This window comes from Gavia stellata, chromosome 8 (assembly GCF_030936135.1).
Source record: "Gavia stellata isolate bGavSte3 chromosome 8, bGavSte3.hap2, whole genome shotgun sequence".
NCBI classification, from domain to species: Eukaryota; Metazoa; Chordata; class Aves; order Gaviiformes; family Gaviidae; genus Gavia; species Gavia stellata.
The window spans coordinates 35,907,256-35,922,176 of NC_082601.1; the positions used below are offsets into that span (position 1 = coordinate 35,907,256).

The 14,921-nt window shown below is 38.7% G+C and overlaps 1 protein-coding gene across 1 annotated transcript in view; it reads left to right on the plus strand.

The window, feature by feature from the left end:
- Positions 1-14,921, plus strand: part of COL5A2 (collagen type V alpha 2 chain) — a 111,681-nt gene that overhangs the window by 51,535 nt on the left and 45,225 nt on the right. Inside the window, exons 2-7 of the mRNA XM_059820814.1 lie at positions 6,411-6,635; positions 8,165-8,178; positions 9,474-9,506; positions 10,161-10,193; positions 10,866-10,919; positions 14,706-14,816. Coding sequence (XP_059676797.1) covers positions 6,411-6,635; positions 8,165-8,178; positions 9,474-9,506; positions 10,161-10,193; positions 10,866-10,919; positions 14,706-14,816 — 470 coding nt within the window. The remainder of the gene's footprint in view (positions 1-6,410; positions 6,636-8,164; positions 8,179-9,473; positions 9,507-10,160; positions 10,194-10,865; positions 10,920-14,705; positions 14,817-14,921) is intronic.

The window sequence follows — 14,921 nt, forward strand, 5'->3', positions numbered from 1 at the left end:
CAAAGGGTTGCAGCTCCTTGTCTGGAGGGTTGACCCCCTCAATCACATTGAAAACTCATTTGGAATGAAGACCAGTCAACATCTTTTAATTTGTGGAATGCTTTTAAAAACATTTATTGTCAAGTTTGCAAATTATCCTCTAGGATTTTTTTAAGCAGGAACTCTTCGGGATGGATTAAAAAACCCCACCTCTCTTGCTAAGAAACAGTTCTGATGAAACCTGGTTTCCTACAGGTTTTTGTTTTAAACTGTGTGCCTGTGCACATTCCCGAAAGTATAATGAAAGGGATTTGTTGTTATCCACTTGTTTTATAAGGGAGTCTTGGTGGGGCACTAACTTGGAACTCTCTTCTCTCTCTAACTATGCATGTTCACAGAATTTGCAGGAGCACAAGTATCTTAGTGACCTGATCTCTCACAAGGTCTCTGTCAAACTTGGCTGAAATCAGCCACTGGAATCAAACGGGCTTGGGGACACAGATGTCATAGTGCAGCCAGTAGGATCACATAAGCCTCCTCATTTCCTTAGGAAGCCATAGGGGAAATGCAAAATGAAATGTTCATCTGGACCTTCAGCTGGCATAAACCAACACAGAGCCACAGACTTTGAGAAAGTCATCTTATTTCAGATCAATGAATGTCTGTGCTAGTTATTCTTTTAGACAGTCCTGTAATGAATAAATCCTCTGCATGATACTCTTGATGAATCTGTGTGTGTCATTCGTTGCTTATTCTCTTGGCTATGCAGGGAGATTTAAACTGATTTTGAAGCTACCGAGAGAACATTAATCTTCTGTAACCCTTAGTGAATTAACAGTGTGTTACAGACCTTGTTAGTGGTCAGTGTTTCCAAGAGAATTCTGAGTTACTTGGATGTAAGTGCATTGTTGTACTGTAGCCGTTATCTAAAGTTCACTGAGATGTATGATGTATCCTGAATGGAAATGTATGAATGCAAATTTTATTTCATTTTGACAATTAAATATTTCATATTAAGTGAATTGTCAATCAGTTCAGTCTTTTATTGGTAAGGGATTCTAGATTCATCCTCATGTATGTTAACTGTGAAGTACTTATGTAAACTGTGTGTGTTAATCATCAACAGGAATTGTTTTCTGTGCAACAAGTGCAAAATAGGGTTTGTATTTATCAGCATTCCTGAAAAGTATCTGATTTTCAAAATAATTGGTGTTTACATTATAATTTGTATGGCACAGTAATTTGCATAATACCTTATTACCACTCAAAAAAAGTTATTAAAAGATAAACAAAACAGGCAGCCTGATTCTTACTGAAGTAAATGAGAGAGGTTTTTTCCATTGATTTAATGGGAACTGGATCAAGCCCTACGTTATTGTTGCAATAGGCTGACAATCAAAGATTATTAACACCAAGCTCCTCTTGTCCCTCTCTTGGCAGTCTGTACACATGCACAACAGTACATCTGGAAAATGGTTGTTGGCACGTATCATCTTTCACTTTGATTTACTTCTGCACCTCTGCTTTGTGAGTCAGCAGGATTACATTTTGTAATTCATAACCCGAAACTCAGCTTTTCATAGTTTAGAATTTTTTTTAAATTTAAAACCCACTGTATCTATGTAATCTTATATTTTCTTACACTCTTCACAAACTAGCATCAAGATGACAAAGAGAGGATGAGAAGCTACCTGCACAAGCTGTTTTGTTTCCAACCTTTTTTCATTAAATAACCATACCTCGTCTGGTCCAGTCTTTTTATGTTAAGCAATGTAAAAGCATTGGGGTTTGGTTACAGTATACATCAAGAAGTCCCTCTGGGCAGAAGAAAGCATAAAACTGGTTAGACTGTGCTTTCGATACCAGTCATCATCTTTTCTGCCTTTGTCAGACTATGTTCTCTACTGCTGTAGGTCTATCAGCCTTTAGGCTCCTTTATTTATCGCATTGGTAGGACTACTAAAAATGCAATAAAATGGAGCTGCTTTGCTGTCAAATCCTTTTCTTTCCCTTACCATTTCATCTATGAATCAAAGTTGTTAATGTCTGCAGAAAACCTCTATATCTGCAAGTTTTGCTCGGGCCATTTTTTCCCCAAGTAGGGTGTTTAGAGATGCATTCCCTTCCGTTGTATACCTGCCATCTCTTCAGCTGAGGAAATGGTTCCATATGGAAACTGATTCCGTATTAGGTTGTCTATAAGCAGAGATGGGGAATGGGAGAGTGTAGTTTGGGGCTTTGGGGACGTTTCTGCAAGGAAAAATAAGACCTTAGGATGACAGGTTCAGCAAGCCTCCCTGTTTGTATGTGTTGCGTAGTCTTTCCTTTCTCCCCCTTCTTACTGTTTTCTTTTAAATTATTTTTGCTGGAAACACTGTGGTGTTGCCTGTGTTGTCCTCGCTCTCCGCCCCTGTCCCTCCGCTTCGTTTTCCTTTTTTATAGTGTAATTTTCCTTCTTTCTTTCCTTTTGTTCTACCTGGTTCCATGCCCAGGCCTTACTTTCCCTGTTCACATGCCAGATGTGAATCAGAAGTCAATGACAGCAGTAAGGGTACGATAATGTGGAGTAACTTTAAACTGCAAACCAAGCAGCAGTGAATTTCCAGGTGTTGCTTTCAAAATATCTGGTGGTGCAAGATTGAAATGGTTTCATACGCTGTCTTCTAAAACACTTCTCCTGTTGTTGGCTTGTTGAGGAGTGGAATTAACCTGGGGAGAAGTGTACTGGAAAGGAAAAGCAGCTCAGTGTCATACGCCCAAAGCAGGCTGTGCCTTGCGCGCCTTTGCTCTGCATAAACCTCTTTGCCACTTGCCGGTGACGGCTGCTGGGCTGTGACAGCCACCTAGCGGCTGGGATGGCGTCCCCCCGGTAGTTAGTACAGGTTCAGTGTAGGCACAAAACTGGGCCTGGGTATCTCAGTGCATGATGTGATTTTTACTTCCAAACTGTTGAGATGCGTGGTCTCCGAGTATGGTGATTTAGTAGGTTAGCTGTAACTAACTGACTGACTTCTGATCAGATAGTTCTTTATGTAAAACTGATACTCCAACAGATCAATGTATAGCGGAAAAATAATTGCATTGTACTCACTATGCTTTTCGCTGAATTTCTCTTTCACGAAGGTCCTTTGTGCAAGCTCATGAATGAGTGAGTCCTTAAATATATCATAGAGTATTTCTTCAACCTTGCCTTTTACGCTTGTAGACTGCTTTGAAACTCATTTTCACCTGCTTCAATGGATTCACAACCGTATAGCTTATCTAGTCAGGTCTAATACCAATTAGACTTGTACTTTTGTTGTTAAGAAAGGAATCCATTAATGGGCTAGCAGGTCCTTTTGCCCCATTAAGAATTTCCAAAGCTTCTTCTCAAGCCATTCAGCACCTTGTGTTACAACTGCAGAGTTAGAAAGAACATGCAACATGAAGAGTTTGTGACTTGGTATCTGTAATTAAAAAATCTTGTAGATTTCCAAATCAGGGAAGAAATGGTGGAACAATCTCCTTTGCTGCCTTTCCCAGTCTGGCTGTAGATGGATAATATGCCTGCAGTTCAGGCCTGAGAGTAAAATGTCAACATGTGCTTGTGGGATGAGTTGGCTTTGAAATATCTGCTCTTTTCAGGTTACTCTCTCAGTGTCATGCAGTTACAGCAGAAAGGAAAACTAGAAGCACCAAACGTAATCAAAGATTTAAAATTAAAAATGTGCTTTCTGGCAGTATTGTGGGGTGGGGTTTTTTGTTTGGTTTTTTATTATCAGAATATCTGCAATCTGATAGGAAATCAGACTTCTTAGTACACTTCCAGAAGTTGGTATGTGTTTCCCCCCCCCCCCGCCTTTGTCTGCTTCTTTCTCAGCGACTGAGCAGGACCCAGGCAGAAGCTAGTCACCGTCTGGCTCAGCTCTGATTTGCCAAAGCAGTTGCTATGTGGTTTATTTGAAGTTATGACAGAATGCTGACTTTGGGCTCAGTAACTTAGAAATTTCATTTATGCAAACTGCTGCTCTTCTGAACAACACAGTGAGTTCTGTGGGTGATACATTAAGGAAGACATAGACCATATGCCAGACATCTGGGGGGAAAAGGCTAAATATGTCAGACAGCACATTATGTCATGCACACAAGGGAGAAGCGAGAAGAGTGCTTTCCAAAATACAATCTGCAGTTTGGAAAATGATTCTCACAGTGTCATAAATGGACTGTATAGCACAGTTGGTTGATGTCTTTACTTCACGCTGAAAACATTTCCTCCTGAGCTTCTGCAGCACCCCTTTGAGTAATTTTGTCAGTTGGTGTGATAAACCGATTGAAGAGAGGAGCTGACCTGGTATAAATTTGGATTTCAGTTTCTGTTAGAAAGCTGCAGAAGTTAGTGAGGGCAGGCAACAGTTAATGGCACATCTGCTCCATTTCTCCAAGCTTTGACATTGATGGAGTAACTGGACTTGAGTTAAGGCATGAAGCTGAAATTCCAAATCTGTTCATATTTATTACTGTGTGATTTTTCTGTTTACATCTGGTTTAAATTAGGGTAGACATGCATAGAACAGTGAAACTGTCCTTGTGCTTAGAGCAGTTAATTTTTATGCTAATAACAGGTTTTCTTAAAAAATAATGGTCGTGATCCTTTGACTGGTGGGATGTGTTCTCTCTCTCTAATTTCCCCTCTTCCTGTATCAGTTAGAAATTAGGGCTGTTTGGGAATTATCAGATAATGTTTTTAACTGGATTGGCCAGTTTCAAAGACATTTTTGATAGAAAAGTTTCTGTGGTCAGATGGAGCTCCCACCCAGGTAAGATTAAGCCTCTCTGCAGCATCCCAGGAGTCAGGAGAATCATTTTGGACTGTGTGTGAACAGCTCTGCTGTGTGTGCCTCAGAGGGCATCTTGGCACTGGGGTTCTTGGTTTGCAAGTTTGTGACCTGTTGTCTAGGGGCAGTATGGGGACAGTTCATTGCTTTTGTGGGCACTTGTGTTCCTTTAAAGGAGGAAATACTCATTGGGCTAAAGCAAAAAAATTTTTTCTTTTGCTTATAGGGCATTCTGTAAAATGTTGGATACCCAAAGAACAATTTCACTTTACTCGATTTTTGAATTCTTTATCAGACATACTTTATTTTTAGGGGAGATACTGAGATATACTTACCTCATGATTAAAAAAATAGTCCAGGTATTTGGAGTGTTTGCCTACGGAGTAGGAAGAAAACAAAGGCATAGACTTAAGTATGGATAGAACAGTACCTAGACTGATGGTTATGTCCCCTTAAATGCTGCCATCAGTCAAATGGGGAAACTTTTGAAATTTTTAAGTTATAAATTCAACCCAGAGAAGTTGTTCTGCCTTGGTGACAGTAGATTGGTTGGAGAGGAGAGAGCAAAAACTATACTGAATGGATTTCTAAATAGTAAGAAATGAATTCTAAATTGGGATTCAAGGAAAGGAAAGAAAAGTGGTAGTATTAAGACAAGAAAGAAAGAAAAGCTTCTGTAAATGGAGTGGATTAGGTGAAAAACGACATATGCAACTTCAATAAAATAGAATCATCTCCATACAGATATGTGAATATGTGCATAGATAGGACACATGCATATAGTCAGTCAACGCTGTTCTTATATAAATGGCCACATAGAATAGTCTTTTATAGATAGTTAAAATATTTAAGAGGTATTTTGTATGTAGTTAATATATGTGTCTGAGTAATCATGTAGGGCTGGATTATAAAAACTGAGCAAAATAAGCAGTTTGAGGAGCCTGTCTTCGCTCAGCTGGAGACACTGCTGGAAGTACTGTACCCTTGCAATGGAGACTGCTATTGGCACTGGACAGTGACTGACTGTCCTGTTTGAAAGATTTGATTCTCCGTGTTGGTATTGACTTACACCAAGACCCCAGTAAATAAGGGTTTTTTCTTTTCAACAAACACTGCCACGTCCATTCAACACTGTCGTAAGTCTGGCTGTGTAAGCTACCTGCAGCAGGGAGCAGGCACTGTATGCCATTTTGTACAGAAGTCTCTCAGGTTCTTCTTCCCAGTCAGATGTCTCTAACACCCTGTGAACAACAGTTACAAATAGCAGGCGCATGGCAGGAGTTCCTCAATGCAGAGTTAGTACCCCACTGAGCAGAATGACATCCAGAGACTCATGAGGCACTGTTCATTTGATACTGTGGTGGGTTTGTGCACTCCATGATGAGTCTATTTTACTTCTTTCTGATCAAGAAATAAGGTGGTAAAATAAGAAAGACATTTAAGATGGCTGATATTTAAAAGTCCTTAATATCAACTTCAGCTGTGCTGGCGGACTGTTTTCTTCGCGTATGTGATGCTGCTTCTCACCTCCAGATGTGATCTTTCCTTGTCCAGACCTACTCCTCCTTTGATTTCACGGTTGGAAAAACGTGTTGTATATTCTCTCTCCTGTCGCAGGAGAAGATGTTGAAGAAATAGCCTGCACTCAGAATGGCCAGATGTACCTGAACAGGGATATTTGGAAGCCCTCACCATGCCAAATTTGCGTTTGTGACAATGGAGCTATTCTTTGCGATGAAATCCAGTGTCAAGATGTGCTGGAGTGTGAGAACCCGCAGGTGCCCCCAGGAGAGTGCTGTCCTGTGTGTCCCCATACAACACACGAATTTGACACCACCGTTGGTAAGATTGCTTTCCAGTTCGCTTTTCTGAAAGGAGAGACAGCCCAAAGAACTAGGAACCTCATGATATTGAAATTTCTAACAGTATTTGCATGGTGAAAGTTTAGATCTGAAAACAGTAGATACTTGGCAGTTATCTTCCATCTTGGGTTACACCTGAGCTGGCTCTGGAAACAGTTTTCTTCTGACTATGAATCTGATATATAAATAATGGCTTTAAAACTAAAAGTTTGATCTGAATTCCATCTTGATATTTCAAGGAGGTTGAATTCTGGCTTCTTTTTGTGGTTCATCTGGAACTGAAAGATAAATATATTTAAGATAAACATATAATAAACATATTAAGATAAATATATATTTATTATATAAATATAGATAATAAAATAAGTGCATGCTTTAATAAAATGCTCAATTTGAGGCCCCTCCAGTAGGTGAATAAATGTAAACCTCATATGTAAACAGTAAAATGTAAACAGTATAAAGTGTTTCCCCGAAGTGGAAACACAGATATGTGATCCTTTTGTGAGACATAAGAAAAAAAATTAGCATGAAGTATTATTAAATCCCTGTTTGCATACTTCCTGTTATATGCCTTAAAGATTATGTCTTTTCCAGTCCATTTCTTCTTCCTGGGGAGACTTTGAGGAAGCAGTCCCCCCTCAATTTTCCTAAAAGAAAATCTCTTAACTTGCAATTAATGCTCATTAATATTGCGTATTGAATTATTTGAACTACATTCTATGTATAATAATTAAAGCAATTTCTTCAGGAGATATAATTGCTGTTGAGTAGCTTAATATAGAACAAAGTAGTGATAAAGAGCATGTGGTGGGGACTTGTGTAATTGAGCAACGGAGCAAGATGTGGCAAGCATTAATAAATAGATGGTACATCTTGCTGTGTTTTGGGAGGCATTAGGCCAACGCCAACAAGGTACACCCAGCAAATATAAAAGCGGTATGGATATGTTCCAGAATTCCTTACTGTTATTCGAGGTATTAATAAAATATTCCTCTAAAGGATTTTTATGGATATGAGTGCGGCTATATGCTTCTGAACGCAGGCACATGATATTGCAGGTGCTTTTCAAACAAGAAAAGGTTAAAAATCCCTCAGTCAGCTCTATCTTTTGAAATATACCATGTAATATATTGTGGATCCATCAAGATTGCTTGTATGGAAGTCAGTAACAAAGCTTCCTTTGACTTCACTGTCAATCATTAGGCCAGCTTCTGACAACTCCCCACAAGATGTTCTGCTTTCCTAAAGTGCTTTTTCTTATTCTGTGCAATGATGAAAAAGGCTGGGAATCAGGCGACATCATTTCAAACTGTTCTGATTCCTCACACTGCACAAGGGAGTATGCGTGTCCCTGGGAACTTCCCCAGCTCCCTGTAGGTGATACACCATCTTTTGTGCACCTAGGGTCAGGGGTGGCTGTAACTGCAACACCTTCACTCTTACCATGTTCTGTCTCTCAGAGTAAAAACATTAATTTCCTCTCTTTTCTTCTTTTGTCCTTTTTAATAGGTAGAGGAAGAAAGGTAAGATTTCCTTTACTTTTTTTTTAAATGTCTTACAACTGTTAAAAGACTCCCTTGCATCTCCTTGGAGTGCTTCACAGGAATTAAATATAAGCTCTGTCAAAAACACTTAATTCTTTCCTCTTGGTCTTCCTCAGTTGGCTAGGGAGATTGCAGTCCACAAGGAAAAAATGCTGGGATGCAGGCAAAAATCCTAGTCTTAATATAGAGAACCCCCTGACTGAAAATCCCTGCTGTCTACATCAAAGGAATTCCATTTTGAGTAGTTTGGTTGTTTCACCTCTAGCAGTGCCACAAAATGAGGGAAAGGACCACTGGGTCAGTAGAAGCCAAGGTATTAAAACTTGCAGCTTGTTTTTTGCTGAGACTTAGCTGCCCAGTGTGCAGCAGGTAGCACTGGGATGATGTGTTCTTGCACAAAGCCACGGTTCTGTGCGCAGCATCTCTCATATTATGCAATTAAACAAAGAGAAGATGTATTCTTGCAAAAGAAATTAAAACACATTCTAATAAATGATCTTCTAAGATAGTAAGCAGCTACAAGAAATTATTAAAATAAATCTTAGGTGATCAAGTATTTACACTCACTAAAACCGAGTAGCTCTCCATGCACAGGTAATAAATGGACTGTAACCAGCTTACTATTACTTGATAAACAAGGCAGGAAATGTTTTGCCTTTAGAGAGTCCTCTTTTTTTCCTTAATAAAGCGGTTACCAGCACTAGGTCTAAACCCAGTTATTTTATGTAACATGTAATCATTGTCAACGCATTCAGCTCAAAGAAAAGTCAATTGGCAAATGCTGTGTCCTTCACTCTGAGACTATGTGATATAATTTTGTATTCTGTCCCTACACTGCAGATGGACATGCAGGTTTTTTATGTCTATAAATTTAATGATATGAATTTTAATTTAGTAACTTGAAGAAATGGAGTCTGAATGCTGCTCTGGGCTCTGCATTTCATATGAATCAAATCACCCAATAACGGAACTACATCATGTTTTCTAGTACTTAAATATCATGGTAACTTTTTAGTTTGACTCTTCTTTCAGCCAGTATGTTATGCAGTTAGAGAAAGTCTGTTAATTTACAGCCTTCATTTAATCAGTGTTCATAGTCATTAAAAATAGTGTGGATTAGCTATCATAGGTACTTCAATTTAGTCTTAGTTGTATCCTTAGAGAAGTCTTAGCTTTTGTCACAGTCATAGGGCTGGTATTGGTGAAACTGGTACTGTTAATTGTACTTTCACTTGTTTTCTGCCATCTGACATTCTTGTGCCTTTTTCCTACAGGGACAAAAAGGAGAACCTGGAATAGTGCCACCTGTAAGTCCATTTTTTTTCTTCATTTAGAAGCACAGCCTAGAAGCATACATTTTAGTGCTTTAAAGCAGAATTACAGTAATTAAGGAAATACAACAAAAATGTACAGTCTAGGAATGAAAGGAATGGAATTAATTGTGCTGTTTCACATACGTAACATTAGAAATTCCTGTCAGTTGCATTTTGGGAAAAAAAATCTTACTGAGTTAAATCTGTCATGATCTTTATAGTTAGAATTTTGTGGCGGATTGATGGTAAATTAGTATTTGGAAAGTGTAGAGACACTTGAGAAAACTGGTGAAATAAATTGTCACTTTCTATCTTTATTATCCCTTTCTAGCATGAAGAGAAACAAATCAAAAGAATCAATAAGTTGAGACTAAATCATTGTAATTCACTTATTTATTTTGTCTTTTTTAGAATAACAATGATACTTCCAAGATTTTGCTCATACTGCTTATAAAAAGACTCCAAACTGGAAAGAGATAACCAGTGGAATTTATATATACATTTTTTTTTTCCAAAAGCCTTACAACTTCCCTGGTACTTTAATTTTGTCTCTTGCTATTTACTTTTCAATAACTATTCTCTAGGGCAGTTATGACAAATATAGCCATAATGTTGTGTGGTAACTTTCATTTGTATTGCCTTCTTTAGGTTTCAGGAATACGTGGCCGCCCGGGACCAGCCGTGAGTATTTTTTGATCTTCTGTTTCTCTGATGATAGCATTTTCCACTTTCTGCCATTTCTGTTTTGTATTGTGACTATGATGTGAAGGAGGACTTTTCCATGCCCGTAGTGGGTATTGTCTGCAAAGCCGCTGGATTTGAGGAGGCAACAAGATTATGGGATTTTTCACTAGTCTCAGGTCGGCCCATGCCCTAAGTGGATGGATTCATGCTTGTAGTACATGCGTGTCTGAGGACCTCTGTGCGAGGTTGATGCTGGGGAATGCTTTTCTAGCAGGGATCTAGCAGGAGTAGAAGGAGATGCAGTATGCTCCCTGGCTGCGGCTAAGCAGAGAGCAGTTCCAGACTAGCAGGAGGGGTGTCTCAAACCTGTATGTCTCCACATTAAGAGCCTCCAGCATTCAGAAAACCTGTGCTCAGTTAACCTGTGGAGCACATGAGAGATGAAACCATTTTGTAGATCTCTGCATCCTGGTTCTACTCCCTTCAGGCAATGTACAATTGAGAAGAAATACTGAATAATTGGCAATTGTAGCTGTTTTCTTTATGCTGATGTGAACACCCCCCACCCCCCAATTAACTTTCAAATAAGCATTGCATTTCATATTTTCAGACCTTTATTAATTGTTAGTTAGTTCAAAAGGTACTTAATATTTCTAATCTTTCTTTTAGGGACCTCCAGGCTCACAAGGACCACGAGGAGAACGAGGACCAAAGGGAAGACCTGTAAGTTATTAAATATCTCAGAAACCAAGTACTGGACTAACATCGAAAGGTTAGGTGGCTTTAAATTGTCTCCATGTCTTCTAGAGTTACCAGAACTTTCTTCATATTTTCCAAGAATCGGGTAACAAACAGAAAAAAGTTTCTATCTCACCATTCCCTGGGTAGATTGAAACCTGAATGTTTTGAGATAATTGACAGAGGTGACACCTAACAACTTTCCCAAAGTAGTGTCTGAGAGTATAGCTTTCTTCAGGATTTAAAAAACAAAAGAACAAAACTGGAACATCACGTTCACCTGTTTAAGAACTCACTGACTTTTTCCTGGTTACTACTGTGTATCAGAAGCAGTGCGAGCTGTGTGGCTCAGAGTATTTCAGAAAAGTCAAAGCTCAGGAAGTTAGCAGGAGTTAATACGTGACTACATATGTTGGTATGCTGGTGAATAATATAATCAAGATTGCTCAGTGGAAATAAAGACTTCATAAGGAAATTTCAGTGTGTGCATGTGGAGAACCACAGAAACGCCAAAAGGGAGTGCTGAAAATACCAAAGACGACATATTCCTGTTGAAAAAGCTAGGTCAAAGACCAGAAGCTGCTAAAAGCAGATTTAAAGAGTGGTATCATTGTAATTTCTATGTGGATATTTTCCTATCCCTCAGGAGAGAGCAAGCCAATACTGAATTTAGGCATAGGCCTAAAATTGACTCCTTTGTGCTGTTCCTCCAGTGTGTGCCTGTTGTCCATAGATGGTAATGACACTTCTAAAGCAGGGGAGTAAGTGTGTAGCCTCTTTGAGATGGATGCCAAGCCACTGCTGCTCTCTAGATCACTGTAAGATGTTTGTCTGATGAATGAGTATCAAGATGCTTAAAAGAATTCTGGGAGTAATTGTGAAATCTTGTGGTACACAGAGGAATCTTGACTGTGTTTATAGAGATGTCTGAAGTGCTTTCCTAATGCGCAGTATTATCAATGAGACTCTAAATAATTTCTGATTCTGTGCCATGTGTCCCTTGTATGTCTCTACAGAGTGGTGCCTAGAAGCACCTAAAATACCAAAAGGCTGTAAATAGTTTTGAGTTCCTTTGACACAGGTTATTTTATACTGCTTTCAAGCAATATCAAGGGATTAGGAACCAGTCAGCTCCTTTGAAAATGTTATGTCAAAGGTTCTGGTGAGCTCTGTGTGGGTCAGAGTGTAGGTCTGAGACCAAAGAGCACTGTTGTTAGATACAGAGTGACTGCTAGTGTAGGATTTTTTTAGTTGTACTTGTGGAAAAAAAAAAGTTAGCTTGCACCTACAGTTTATGTTATGGAAACCTCTCTGCACATTGTTTGCAGTTTGTTTAAAATGCCACATGGAGCAGGTAACCTTGTTCAGACACCCTTTATAAAATTAAATTGGGTAAATACGTTACTGATTGGTGATATTACAAAACTACTAAGCACGTTTCCAAGGCGTGCGTTTGTTTCTTTGGATTTTTTTGTTGTTCTTTAAATGGTCTCCTATTGACTAGCGAGCAGAAGGAACTCAACCTTGCTATGGATCTCTGCCTTTTACAAAAGCAGGACCCTTGGGTATAAAATGAATTCAGGAGTATTAGCATATTTTTTAACTTCAGATTCTTTGTTAGCGTAACAATGAGAGAGAAACAGCTAGGGAATAGCATGTGTGCATTTGCAAAATGCATCTAGGGAGGGGAAGTTTTGGAGCATGATAAAATTGTAGGAGTTTACAAATGATCTTTTGAAGACAGAAAATAAGCTTGAGCATCCTCAGAATCATTGATATGTTTTGTTTCAATATGGATTTACACTCCACTGTAATTGCAGTAACAGTTTGGGAGTGTTCTACCGTGATCCACATTTCCTTCTATTCCATTACAGGCAAAACCTGTAACAGTTCCCCGAACAGCAGCAGCAGCAATGGGCCAGAATGAGTCAATTGCCTGTTTAAACGGTGCCACCTCGTGGCCTCTGTGAGAATTTTTTCCTCTTTTTTTTTTTAAACCTCCCTGGTCTTGAGCTGGTGAAAGGAAATGAAAGGGCTTTTTTAAATATACATATAAATAGATAAGTAGTATAAAATAAATAGAAATATAATTCAGAATTTATTAAAACACCCCAAAACATTGGTTATATACTGCTGGTTAGTTGCCACCTACAAATACAAACATGCTTTTCAGGGGATTTGGGGTGGGGGGTTGCATTGTTGCTCTTGATGCAGGTTGATTTTTGGTGACTAAAATGTAGGTCCTCTTCTTCAAAGAAACGAAAAAAAGACCTTTTTCTATATCAGATTTCATTAAGGTGTCTTGGTTTGGATATGGAAAATCAGTAGTCATATAGAAGCTTGCTTAATTCTTTATAGGCACCTGTGGTTTTTTCTCTAATGCTTAGCTTTGTTTTCTTTTTATTATGACAACAAAGGAAAGAGATAACTCATTCTTTTCCTCCTTTGGACACTATGCACTTTTAGGTTTGGTGGTGTGTACTTCTGTTTATAGTAGAAATATTAAATTATAAAGTTTTCTGCTAGAGCCTTCTGCTTCCATCCAACATGAACAAATCTTCTCATTTGTTTTAGAATACCATCTATTCACAACTCATTCTGCAAGTAGGGGTGTGTGTGTACATGTATGTCTGATAAGAAAAAGATTTTCCCCTGATTGCTAGGCTTATAGGAATTTCAGACCATAAAGATAGATTGAGAATTAAGAGAATTAGCTCATTCACTGGGAGTTTCCAGGAATCCTATTGTCAATGGTGTCTCAGTGTAGCCCTTTCCCAAGGGAATGCTTCTTCTTTAACATGAAAACCATACTAGTTCAAACATAAATTCCACTTAAATGTGTCTCAGACTGCAAGGAAACACAGTCCTCATCTCATGGAAATACAAGCGATCTGTCTAATTATAATTGTGTTTGTAAAGATGACTCACTGAGCCAGGCTTCCAAAGTTTTATGTTTAAGAATTCTTAAAATGGAAGAGCTCATTATACAGTATAAAATTTTTCCTCGCTGTAGTCAAGCATTTTATTGTAATGAAGGAAGCCGTAGTGACAAGCACTTTAAAGTTTGTATTTATGATTGAAGTATATCTTTATTGGCCCTGTTGCTACTGATTTTGTTCCACTAATGTTTTATTAGCCACTTCTGTATTTAATTTTAGTTCTGACACAAGAAAAGATGAATGCAGCTTAGGAATCAAAAGTGGGTGATCGCAGTGTGAGCAATGGGATGGCCTCCTGGCCTGTTCTGCAAATACTAGCTAGAGATAACATTGACACCAGGGGAGTTACTCTGCATTTTTGGCAGTGTAATTGTGTTGAGAATTCAACAATAGTATGAGCTGTCTAAACCATTCATGATATCAGGAGGCTGTAAAAATCCGGCCTTACGCTGGAGTTTCCTAAGCATATGTATGTATGTACACTAATCTGAGCTATATGTATTTTAGAAATAAATTTGTGATACTTTATATTGTGTGCAAAGCCAAATAGTTTTTCAGGAATAATATACTCTAGTATGGAATGATAGGAAGCCCGAGTTTCTAAAAAAGCCTGTGATAGAAATGACTGCAGTTTAGTTGTGTGTTGAATTTGTGACTAATTTTAGCCAGTGCTTCTGATCTCAAGGTAGGAACAGGTCTTGAGGGGTGTTGTTTGTTTGAAGATCTTTCTGTAGAAATACAGATTTGTCACAAACGAGGCGGTTGTTTGCCAGTTACAATGATTTTAATGAATACCTTTGCACACTGTTGGCATTTCTGATTTTCTTTCTAGGGTCCTCGTGGTCCTCAAGGGATTGATGGTGAACCTGGTATCCCTGGCCAGCCTGGTGACCCTGGTCCTCCAGGGCATCCTACCCACCCAGGACCAGATGGACTAAGCAGGGTAAGTTTTGTACTTGCTTTAGTAGAAAGTGAAGTGAGTGTTAGGCCAGATCCACATGGTACAAAGAGTAACTTCTTTTTGCTTCAGTGAACGTGGAATGCTCTG